Source organism: Cornus florida, unplaced genomic scaffold (genome assembly GCF_030987335.1).
Source record: "Cornus florida cultivar Cherokee Brave unplaced genomic scaffold, ASM3098733v1 CherokeeBrave_3.0.0_Hap2_Chr11, whole genome shotgun sequence".
Classification (NCBI taxonomy): domain Eukaryota; kingdom Viridiplantae; phylum Streptophyta; class Magnoliopsida; order Cornales; family Cornaceae; genus Cornus; species Cornus florida.
The window spans coordinates 70,831,955-70,844,982 of NW_026775581.1; the positions used below are offsets into that span (position 1 = coordinate 70,831,955).

Below are 13,028 nucleotides of genomic sequence, written 5' to 3' on the forward strand. Positions count from 1 at the left end.
TGTCCTTTCTCTCCAGCTATTTTTAAATAATCCAAATGCATTGTTAGGTGCACTGATTTGAATTAATTTTAGCTCTTTTTGGTTACCCAAATACGAAAGCTAATTAAAGCTGGTCCTCTTTTGGTGGTAAATGTTAATTTCAAATTGAAATGCAGGCTGGTCTTATTTGTGAGCTGTCCGGTAATGGAAGAAGTTTCATCAATGGCATTAAATACTGCTCCAACTGTGGCATTCATTTCTCCATTAAATGCCCCCCTTGGTGTAGTTTCTGTGTTCTTAAAGACAGTAAAAAGAAGAAGCCTCTGTTGGTTTTCTCATCATTATATGTTAGTTTCGCAAATATATTATTATGAGATAGTTATTACAATATTACTATATTAAAGAGTGTATATATATACATATATAATGTATGTGTTACACAAGAAATAAGGCCAACCAGAGGCAGCCACATCTAGGATAGGTTGAAGAGGGGAACCACTTCTCCAGCTGCTGAGTCCAATTTCTCTGAGGTGTTTGTCTGCTCTCAATGGCTTTGGTTGGCTGTGCAGCAGAGAGACTCTCTCTCTGTTTACTTCTATGGCTCATTACACTCACTTCTTGTCAAGGTCTCTGCTTCCACCTCTTTCACTGTTCACACACGCACACATATATATGTGGGTTTTTTTAAAATTTGTTTTTGATATTGATCATCTCTCTTTCTCTCTCTTCATATATATATATATATATAAAGTTCTCTGCACACAAACACACATACATAGAGAGAATTTGATAGTTGAATTACTCTTTATTCTACATTTTCTTTCAATTTTTATGGAGGAGGAAGAAGTCATTGGCTTGAATTTTCCTTGCATTTGCCTCATCTTCCTTTGTTTTAGTTAGTACTTATTCTCTCTCTCTCTCTCTCTCTCTCCCCCAGTAGTGCTAGAGGGATAAACTAGTAACATTGTGACTGAATATCCATAGGGATTAAGAAAAATTAAGGGAGTCTTCTTAATGCATTTTATTTTTTCTTCTCTCTCTCTCTTTCTAAGAACCAAATAAAAAAGATCTACAGCAGATCAGATCATATTTATATTGATCATCAATTAAATTAATTTTTTTTTAATGGGTTTATCCCAAAACCTCAAAGTGCAACATTTCTTGGTGAGCTAGTGGCATTTTCAGTGTAAAGATACTGCAAAACATAACAAATATTTGGGTTTTTGGACAGAAAAGGTTTTGTGGACGTTTTAGCCAAATTTACTACATTCTTGAACATAATTTCACAAACTATATTGCATATATATGTGTGTGTGTAATATGATCTGTTTGTGTATAATGTTGGACATATTATTGTGACATATATGAAAAGTGTAATGCAGGTAAGAAGAATTTCTGGGAAGATAGATATCCATTCATCAAACAAGCAAGCACTTTTTCACCATCACCATCATCATCATCAGCTACATCACACGGTGGCTACAAGGCGTATGACTACATAATTGTAGGGGGTGGCACAGCTGGGTGCCCCTTAGCTGCTACCCTCTCTCAGAAATTCAATGTGTTATTGCTAGAAAGAGGGGGTGCACCTTTTGCCAACCTCAATGTCTCTCATTTGAGAAACTTTCACATCTCTCTAGCAGACATTTCACCAAGATCTGCTTCCCAAACTTTCATTTCAACTGATGGGGTCTTCAATGCTAGGGCTAGAGTCTTGGGTGGAGGCACTTGCATCAATGCTGGCTTCTACACCAGAGCAAGCTCAAGGTATGGGTGCCAATCTGTGTGTGTTTGTGTGCAAGGTGGGGGTACACAAACTATACAGACCAAAGCATTTTTAGGTTGTTAATTATTATTATTATTATTAAAAGTTAAAAGCGAACACGCCCACCCATACCCACAACAAGCCCCTAGTAGGGCTTGGAACTCTGGACCTCCTCTCTGGGAAGGAGAGATCATACCATCTGGACTAGAGGCCTGGTGGTTAGACTGCTAATCATTTCTACGGTTCTAATATCTATTGTTCTAGTGGTAACTCACTAATTATTGAGAAAAAAGAAAAAAAAAACTCAGATATTAATTACCGTGGTCTTTGGAGCAGAGTTGGGGTTCAAACCCTTTTTCCATAAAAAAGAAAAAAAAAACTACACAACTTATGGATTGTATAGTTTTTCTGAACTTGTAACCATTTAATTTTTCTAATGCAAATTGTGTTTACATATCTAAATCTTGCTTGACCATGTTCTTACTACGCTAGTACCAATCTTTAAAACATTGACCTATAGTTGGTATTGTACTCATTTCCTTTAGTGCAAAGGTAGGTTTTTAGTATTACCTATGAATTGGAAATTTTTACTAATTCAAGCCAACAGCCTAGTGTATCTATAAACACACACACATTCATATTGAAAAGACCACCATGCCCACATTTAACATGGTTTGTTTATGTATAATGATGTTCATATTTGGCTTTTCCTAGAGTTGGCACCTCTTATTCTATTGAAAGCCACATAAGTGATAGAACAGTTTAATTAAGTCATAGTGGGTTCCACCCTACAAAAGGAAAGAGAAAAGAGGGTATGATTATCTAACATATTGTTCTCATCATCTAGTACAATGTCATTATCACAAAGACATATTATGATTAAAGATTTAATGCTTCTCTAGATGTATATGTTGTTAGAATTTATTACCTAAGTACTAACAAGTATAGTCTCATGGTCTTTTCAAATTAATAAAGTATAAATTGATTGTCATTATTAGTCTAATGGGCCTCACTAGGAGTCCTGGTTGGTCTTCTAGCTGCTGATTGGTCATGAAACCATGTTAGTCAAAGTCACGAACATTAACGGCCATGATGGTTTGATGAGGCTTGATTAATGAGGGTTGCAAGTGCTAATGGTGATCATATGATGTAGATGACATATCATTGTACTCAACTCAGAGCATTTATGATTTCATCTACCTCTTCATTTGCTTGTGTTAAATTCTAGGGTGGTCCTCATTTCAACTTTTTCCAAACTTTCTCATGCATAAAGGTGATTAGGTAGAGAGTTTATGTAGATTTAAATATATTTGCACATTTATGGCAAGTATATGGTGAATGAAAACTATCTTTGACCCTACATTAACCAAACCACAACCACCAATATATTTTGGCATTGAACTACAAAAATTGCTTTTTGCAGCTCAGATATGTCCTAATCATGCCACACAACATGTCATGTATTCATTTCGATTAAAAAGTGTGATTCAAAAACTTACCTACAAGTTCAAAAGGCTTGATCTGTAGCTGGTTTGGCTTAATGCTTTACCTTAACAGAATTAACAAGTTATAACTGAGTTGGGTGTGGTTGAGAAACAGAAAGTTTTGGAAAAACCATATCAAATACTAATTTTAGGGATATGTACTGCAAGAGCTTTCTGATTAGGCAGAGATTACCAATAAGACTATCTTCAGCTGCATATGGATTAATGGGCAACTCTCATGCTCCACTAGCTGTCTTGACAGCCCGGACATTTCCAAGTAATCCCATGCGAAGCAATCCTTAAACTCAATCAAGAGATTGATTAACTTGGCTTTGAACTTTTCACCCAAAAGACTGCTGATGAAGATCGGTCTTGGATCTTGGTTGGTACCAAGATTGATTTCTTCCAAAGGGTCTTGTACTTCGGCCTTGAGGTTGTCCAGCTTTGGCGGGACATTTCCAGCTCCTCCAATTGGATGACATTTGTGGCCAAAATTCCTCCCCTATTTCAACTTAGACAATGTGCAATTAGAAAATTTGGCAACATAACAACATAAAAGATTTCTTATTGAGAACTTGAGATAAGAACATGCTATATAGCTATATAAGCAGTGTGTTAGTAACATGAAACCATGACGATAAATGGGTGATAGTAGTATAAATGATGGCTTATTTGGATAGTAGTCATGCAGCCCTTGATAGACCATTATTTTTTGATTGATCAAATAATTGAATATTGAAAGTTACGTTAATTTGTGTTGACGCTGAAATTTCTGGCCCTGCAGTTATATTAAAAAAGCAGGTTGGGATGCTAAACTGGTGAACGAGTCATACCCATGGATTGAGAAGCAAATTGTTTACCAGCCAAAGCTTGGGCCATGGCAGACAGCGGTGAGGGACAGTCTTTTGGAAGTTGGGGTCTTACCCTTCAATGGATTCACCTATGATCACCTAAGTGGAACCAAGGTTGGGGGAACCATTTTTGACAACTTTGGTCGCCGTCACACAGCTGCAGAGCTACTTGCTTCCGCGAATTCCGAGAACCTTCATGTTTTGATTCATGCTACAGTACAAAAGATCATATTCAATGTAACAGGTTCGTTAGTTGCACGTACTCAGTATAGGCTTTTAGTCGTAAATAAACCAGTAAGATTGGCAACTATAGAATGTGTACTTGTTAACAGGCAGTAATGAGTTTATAATGTCCAATACAGGGAAAAAACCGAGGGCAGTAGGAGTGATCTTCATGGATGAACATGGGACACAACACCGAGCATTTCTTGCAAAGAGGCCGAGCAGTGAGATAATAGTGTCGTGTGGAGCAATTGGAAGCCCTCAGCTGCTGCTACTCAGTGGTATTGGACCTAAGGCTGACCTCAAGAAGATGAATATTTCAGTGGTGCTTGACAATGAGTTTGTTGGGAAAGGCATGTCTGATAACCCCTTGAATACTGTTTTTATTCCCGCTAATCAACCTGTGGAGCAGACACTGATACAGACTGTAGGGATTACCAAGAGGGGTGTGTACATTGAGGCTAGCAGTGGATTTGGGCAGTCTTTGGATAGCATTCACTGCCATCATGGAATTGTATCAGCTGAGGTTAGTAGCTAACTAATGATCCACTTATCAGAACTATTTGAACTATAAATTCAGTTGTTGTGGCTAATTTGCTAAAATTTGGGTTGGGAAAGTACCTTGATAGTAGTTCTTGTTGCTATTAAGAGATGTCCATGGATTAGAAAGAAATGCATAGACTGAATACTATGAGGCTAATGTCTCTAATCTTACAAGTTAAAAGTCATACCAAAGCCAGTTTACCAAAAATATGCTTTTGAAAGAAGCCTCAGAGAAGAATGACTTCTAATGAACATAACTAGAATGGTTGCACATGGCAATTGATATAAATTTTCTCCCAATTCCCCCTATGAAGTCTGTTTAATTTCTTTAAAGTAGGTCTACATGCATATCCAAAAATCACTTTGACATAAAAATTGATAAGACTACTTATAGAACTATATATGTATGTAGCTGCAAATTATGTGTAATTGATAGAATACTTATTGAGCACACACACACACGCACACAAGTAACTGCATGTTGCGTGTAATGAACCAGATTGGGCAGCTCTCTACTATACCTCCAAGACAGAGAACACAAGAAGCCATTCAGGCCTACAGAAAAAACAAGAGAGACCTTCCCCGTGAAGCATTCATGGGAGGCTTCATTCTAGAAAAGATTGCCAACCCCATTTCAACAGGCCACCTCAGCCTGATCAACACCAACGTCAACGACAACCCCTCTGTCACCTTCAACTACTTCAGCCATCCGGATGATCTACAGCGATGCGTTGAAGGTATTCGTATCGTGGAGAAGCTTGTGAGCTCCAAACACTTCACAAACTTCACACTGTTTGATAGACAATCAGTGGACAAGCTGATCAACATGAGTGTGATAGCTAATGTGAACCTTATACCAAAACACACTAATGACACAGAGTCATTGGAGCAGTTCTGCAAAGACACTGTGATCACAATTTGGCACTACCATGGTGGGTGCCAAGTGGGCAAGGTGGTGAGCCCTGAGTACAAGGTACTCGGCGTCCATGGACTCCGTGTCATTGATGGCTCGACGTTTATCAATTCGCCAGGCACTAATCCACAAGCCACTGTCTTGATGATGGGCAGGTAAGATCTTAATACAATGTATAGGTAAACCTTATAAAAGATTGTCCTGATTCTTGTTTTTCTATTATTCCTCTGTGATTTTAGGAGAGTAATAAGCACACATGGTTTATTCTCATGATTTGGACTTGTACAGGTACATGGGAGTGAAGATTTTAAGAGAGAGACTAGGAAGAGCAGCTGGTATATAAAGACCGATCAAGACCCCAATTAAGGGCAGATGCATGTGTATGTTGTGATACGGAAATGTAATTTTGTTAGTCTAATTGTTAGTGAGCAATTATATGTAGAGATAGGTTTGTCAAAAACCAATATTGGTTTCCACTTCTTTTGTATCTATGGTTTGTATGAGAACAATTTTTATTTTATGAAGTCACGTGTTGGTCTGTTTGCTGATTCACCTTCCATTTATTCAAAGTTTCATGTTAGTTTACAGTTTAGTCTGAGCAGTTACATTGATTGAGAAGGTGTGCGTAGAAGCAACTTTATGTGATGCTGAACAGGTGGCACGAACTATCTGGAGTAGTTAAACTATCAAAAGCTTAATCCGAAACTATAAAAAATTAGTCCAAATTTTAAACAGCAATAACTTTTAATCTAGGATGAGTTACAACACAGGTAAAATATACATGGTTAACATCCAGCTGCAGACAGTGACGGAGCCAGAAAATGATTCAAGAGGGACAGCCTTGAAAAGTAATAAGATAAAAAACTGGGAGGCTCCAGCTCATCAAAAGTGTGTTTTTTTCCTTTCAAGTTTTTTGGTCTTCCCATTTTGTCTTGCCCAAGAAAGTCTCAGACCAAAATCAGATCTGATTTATGGAAAGGAGTTGAGAATTCTACTTTTTCTAGAGTTGTTTGGTCAGCTATATCCTGTGATTTTCAAGAAGGCGGCTTGTATATTTGGAATAAAACTATTACTGCTGAGCAGATACATACATATATTATAGAAGGTCACAGTTTATGGGATGTTAAGATTCCTTCAAATTGTTCTTGGGTTTGGAGGAAGATTTTGCAGTCAAGAGAAACTTTTGGACCTTGTATAAAGCATACATTTGGTAATGGACCCTTGAATTCTCTCTGGTTTGACAATTGGCTTCATGTTGGTCAAGTACTTACTATCATGGTTTTGTTCTCCAACTGATAAGTTTTTTTAAAAATATGTGTGGTTCTGTATCAAACCTCAATTTCCTAAGGTGGGATGGTCCCATTTGGCTTGGTTTAAAGGTCATGTCCCTAGATTCAGTTTTATTGGCCATTTTAAACAAGCTTCAAACTCAAGATAGACTTCATAAGCATGGTCTTTTAGGAGCAGCAAACTGTGCCTTTTGTGGTGTTTGTATAGTAGATCACAACCATCTATTCTTTGTCTGTCATATTCGTTACAAAATTTGACATCATAAATAAAGATTCAGGCATTGATAATATAATAATAACACTTCAAAACCAAAAGATTACTCAAAACAACCAATTTTGTTATCTAGGATCGATAATACAAAATGGTGGAGAGATAGATAGTGATATAACAAGTAGAATTGAAGCAGCGAGTTGGATAAAATTGAGACAAGCTAGTGGGATATTATGTGACAAAAGCATAGCACATAGGCTAAAAGGAAAAATTCTATAGAACCATTATTAGACCAACTATGTTGTATGGAGCAGAATGTTGGGCCCTAAAAAAGAAACAAGAACAAGGCATTCATGTAGCAAAAATGAGAATGTTAAGATGGATGAGTGAAGATACTAGAAGAGATAGGGTCAGTAATGAAAGTGTGAGACAAAAATTAGGCGTGACACCTATGGTGGGAAAATTAGAGAAAGTATATTTAGATGGTTTGGACACTTAAATTGGAGACGTAGTGACGCGGTCAAATGAGGAATACTAGTTGTAAGAGAAAGTAAGAGACCATACATGGGAACCAAAAATAACTTTGGATCAAGTTATTAAACATGACTTAAAAAAGCTAAATATAGTAGGTGAAGTGGCATGTAATAGAAAATATTGCCCACTTATATGAGTTTTAAGGCAAGGATGATTAGTTCTAAGTCTGGCTTTTGTGTCCCATTCTTCTTGAATTCTCAACTGGTGTTTATTATATTTGGGTTGGAAGGAAGAATAGGTTGTTTGCCAACACTCTAATGGATCGTCTTGCTATCATCAGATTGGTTGAGAATTCAGAAAGATTAAGGCTGACGCTCACTAGTTTCGACTTTCAGAGCTGTCCTTCCCTCTTCTATTAGTAAGCATCTTCAAATTCTGTGGAGCTTACCTAAAGAAATTTTCAATGATTTCTGGTATGCTTCTATTTTGGCCACTTGCGTTCTTATACGCTGAACCTTTGGCCTTTGCTATGGTAATTTTGCCATGTTCATGGCCTGGGTTTCAATTTGCAGCACGGATGGAGTCTTGGATTTCAGTTCCTTGTTATTCAATTCTTAGCTATTCATGTTTTTAGGATCTTTGTCTTTAAAGTTTCTGATAGGTGACTTTGTTCGCTGTGCAAGATTCATGCTTTGTAATTTCATTTCCTCCAATTTTTCTCTTTCATATTTTCATTTTAGACCGGTGGTTCTGGTTTTTTTTTTTTTAATAGGGGTATGCCCCTTGAATTCTTGTACTAAGTTGTTTCTTGGATGAAAAGCTTGATTACCAAAAAAAAAAAAAAAAATTCAAATTAAATGATTTCTAGAAAGAATCATGTATATTTATAAAATTTATAATTTAGAAAAAAATATAGAAATTATAAACTCACATATTTGATATGATTAGTCTTAGATTTTTTTTTTTTGGTAAGATCAATATGTCAATTAAAGGCAATCTTAAAAAATTTGTGGTAACCATATCAAATATAGGACAATTTGATTTATGCAATACTACCAATCCAATAGAATAGGGGTTTATCTTAGCATTTCAATAATATGGATTTGGGCAATCTTCGGAAAGCATTTAGTGCCATCATGAAATTTTATCAGCTGACGTTAGTAGCTAACTGATGATCCACTTATTGGAACTATTTGAACTAGAAATTGGGGAGTCATAATGTGGCTAATTTCTTAAATTTTGGACTCGGAAAAGTACCTTGATGGTAGTTCTTGTTACCACAAAGGTCTGTCCATGGATTAGAAGGAAATGCATAGGCGGAGTGTAATGTCACTAATCTTAAAAGTCATACCAAATCCAGTTTACCAATAAAGATGTGTTTGAAAGAAGCCTCAGTGAAGCATTCATACAGTGCTTGGTAGCACTTGAAAGTCTTACGTTCACGGGATGCAACTAACTACTGGTGGCTTTGTGCAAGTATAATCCACATATATTTAATTCAGGACATTCTTCTTCATTGAATGTATACTCATTTAGATATTTAATTTTGTTCATTACGTCCTCGTGCAAGAAACCTTATTTCTAATTTGCTTTGTTCGTCTCGCAAAATGAAGGGGGAAAAAAAAACTAACACCATTTGGGAATTTTAATCACTTTTCCATTTACATGGAGGAGGCCTATTTAAACAGCCATTTTGGGCTGCTTGTGGACATCAAACTCTTTTTCCTCTGTGCATCACAGAAAGAGTCCCCCTTTTTTTGTTTCTAATTTTCCAGAATAAGAGTGAAATTTACATCTTGTCAAGGAACTATCAAAATGTCATTATTTCGACCTTTAGACACAATAATTATCATTTTCATGTTGTGTAACATTACTATTGACTGAGTTAGAGTGTGTTGTCATTGGAGGATACATATATATATATATATATACAGATGAAGTATAGAAGACTACAGAAATGTTGTTTAAATTAGACGTGCATAAGAGAAAATATATCAAACAGTAAAACCACCGACTCTTTACACTACACTACACATAATATAATAGTATCAGATAAACAAAAAGAGACATAAAAGAGAGAGATAAAAATTAAGGGACCTGTATTTGATTATAAATTTGTGAAGTGTGAATCGGTATAGCACTCGAAGCAGAGCAGCCATGGACGGAGTGATTTACCATCTATTAAGGTTAAATTACAGAGTCACCCCTTAAACTATGAAGCTAGTGATGACCCTAAAGGTTAATTATTTAATTGACTCATAATATGAAAAAACATTAATGTATTTTCTTCGGTAAATGAAAGGAAAAAAAAAAAAACGACCTCACTCTCCATTTACTCTCTCAGTGGATTGGTCTAGCGAGGGGTAAAAATGCTGACTTGGCACTTGAGTTAAATTCGTATTCATGAAGTTATCAATTTATACATGCCCGTGCACATTTCGTATAAAACATATATATATTATATATATATATATATATATTGAAATATTTAATGAATTTAATTTTCACTTTATGGGTCCCCACAATTTATACATACAGCTTTGTATAAGAGAGGCGATATTGGCACTCCACTTTTCAATGGTTGTACTATAATTATTAAATAAAATGACAATTCTAACACTAACTTTATAAATAAATAATTATTACTTTTAAAATGACAAAACTATCCTTTAAGTCTTTATTATTTAGGTCTTAATTGAATAATTGAATAATTTTTTTTTACGGGACCAAGAAATAAAAATTTATGTTGAATAAATTGACTCTTACCGGACCAAAAAAATAAAAAGTAACCATTAAAAAATTATCTCTTTTGACACGAAAAAAAAACCCGAAAAAAAATATTTATAGAAGAAATTATCCCTCCCTCCCCCCCCCCAAAAAAAAGTATGAAAAGAAGAGGATTAAATTTTTTTTATTTTTTATTTTTTATTTTTTATTTTTTATCTATATTGAATAAATTATCTCTTTTGATAAGATGCAAAAAAAAAAAAAAGAAAAAAAAGAAAAGAAAAAAAGAAGGTTATTTTTTATCTAATAAATTATTTCTTTTGACAGGACCCATAAAAAAATTATAAAAAAAAAAAAGTTACCTCTTTTGACTCAAAAAAGGTTAACATTGTTGAATAAATATCCTTTTCAATTGTACCATGAAAAAAAAAAAGTTATTGTGGAATAAATTATTTCTTTTGACTGTCAAAAATTAAATTATTAGTATAGAATAAATTATTTTCTTTGAGAGGACCTCTAGAAAAAAATAGTAAATAAAGTAAAAAAGGTAAAAAAAAGTTAAAATTATATAAATGGTAATTATGGCATTATAAATTCAGGGATAATGTATTAATGAATTTAAGAACCTTTTTGTCATTTTCTGTAAAAGAAAAAGATAAATGTAGTGCAATCGAAAAAAAGTGAAGTGCAATATTTAATGACTTTTAATAAGACAGACCGTCACAATTTTAATAATGAATCTGTCATCAAGAGTTCATATTGTTTTGTACATGACTAGATATTGTTTTGTACATAACTAGACATATGACAAATTATTATTAATATATTTTTTTGGGCGAATTGCAAAAAACCCCCTCGAATTTCACCGGTTAGCAAAAAATACCCCTTATGAATTGTTTTAGCAAAACCCCCCCCTTAACTATCATGAGGGGGGTATTTTAACTGTTGTCTGTTTAAGGGGTTATCTTTTTGACGAAAATACCCCTTACACATTACACCGTCCCTATCTCATCTTTGGCCGTTGTTCGTAAATCACGTGTTCTGCACCCACCACCATCACTTGCGTCATCCATAATTCCCCATCACCGCTGACAACTGATCAAGTTCAATTTTTGTCGCAGAATAATAATATTATGAAGCAACAACATGACTCCAGTAAGTGACGGATATATTCCAACTTCCAGACTGAATGTTTATCCCCAACAAAGGGGTAAAAAAGAAGAAAAAAATAAGTAAAAATGTGATAAAACCTCAAAGTTGTTTGTGTGTGTGTGTGAATTTGAAGAATAAATTAATTTTTCTAGAAAGTAACACACAAATACTTTGCCCCGTCTGTGAAACTGACCCGTCCCGGCTGTGTATTCGCCGGCCGCTTCAGCCTCGCCACCGTATTCCCTTCCATTCGTTTCGGTACATCTACAACTCTCTGTTCTCACTATCACAGTCCATTGAGTCAAATCACGAGTTGACTCGGTTCCAACACCAGAGCTTCATCGAGATACTCTCCGACGAACCGCAGTTGTGGGACCAGTACACAGCGAGAGGAGAGAATGTGATGTGGCCGGAAGTCCCGTTCGAGCGATTCCGAGTTGGCTCGCAGTTTTTCATATTGACTCGTCTCATTTGTTGATGTTGATCAGAGACAGAAAGCTATAGAGGAAGTTCAAATTGCCTTATTTGAGTCTCGACTCGTGTTACCCAGAAGTCCCGTTCGAGCGATTCCGAGGCGGCACGCGGTGGAAATGAGCGTCGGAGAGCCGCACTCTATTTTCTTGGCTGGGATGAAGCGGTTGACGAATACACCGCCGGGACGGGTCAGTTTCGCCGACGGGGCAAAGTATTTTTCAGATTCACATACACATACACAAAAACAGCTTTGAGGTTTTATCACATTTTTACTTAATTTTTTTTTTCTTTCTTTTTTGCCTTTTTGTTGGGGATAAGCATTCAGTTTGAAAGTTGGAATATATCCATCACTTATTAGAGTCATGGTGTTGCTTTATAATATTGTTGTTAAGATTATTCTGTGACAAAAATTGAACTTGATTGGTTGTCGACGGTGATGAGGAATTATGGACGACGCAGGTGATGGTGGTGGGTGCAGAACACGTGATTTGCAAACGACGGCTGAGGATGAGATAGGGACAGTGTAATGTGTAAGGGGTATTTTCGTCCAAAAGATGACCCCTTAAACAAACCGCAGTTAAAATACCCCCTCATGATAGTTGAGGGGGTAGGGGGGCAATATTTGACACGACACGAGATAAACAGGTTAGGGTTTGGGTTAATCGTGTTCGTGTCATAATCGTGTCGACACAGATTGACCCGATTAATAATCGTGTCGTGTACATGCTTGACCCTGCAAATACGATTATGACACGATTAACCCGATTAACTAAACGTGTCAGATAAACGTATCGTGTTCGTGTAAAAAATGACCCATTTAGCAAAATATGTCGTATTCGTGTCGAAAATGACTTAAATGTGTCTTTTCGTTTCATGTCAAGTCTTGACCCATTTATTAAACAGGTTATACGTGTCGTGTCGTGTTACACGTATAATAATCGTGT

The 13,028-nt window shown here is 35.9% G+C and overlaps 1 protein-coding gene across 1 annotated transcript; it reads left to right on the forward strand.

The window, feature by feature from the left end:
* Positions 1-408: 408 nt before the first annotated feature.
* LOC132286123 (protein HOTHEAD) lies at positions 409-6,309 on the forward strand. Its single transcript, XM_059788387.1, has 6 exons — positions 409-605; positions 1,362-1,746; positions 4,013-4,323; positions 4,442-4,827; positions 5,344-5,912; positions 6,046-6,309. Exons 1-6 carry the CDS (start codon positions 527-529, stop codon positions 6,098-6,100), a joined length of 1,785 nt encoding a protein of 594 aa, XP_059644370.1. The 5' UTR covers positions 409-526; the 3' UTR covers positions 6,101-6,309.
* The last annotated feature ends 6,719 nt before the right edge of the window (positions 6,310-13,028 follow it).

Coding starts and splice junctions, on each gene's coding strand:
- LOC132286123 (XM_059788387.1), top strand. CDS start 527: ATGGCTTTGGTTGGCTGTGCAGCAGAGAGACTCTCTCTCTGTTTACTT. Junction 4,828..5,343: donor ATGGAATTGTATCAGCTGAG/GTTAGTAGCTAA, acceptor GTAATGAACCAG/ATTGGGCAGCTCTCTACTAT. Junction 5,913..6,045: donor ACTGTCTTGATGATGGGCAG/GTAAGATCTTAA, acceptor GGACTTGTACAG/GTACATGGGAGTGAAGATTT.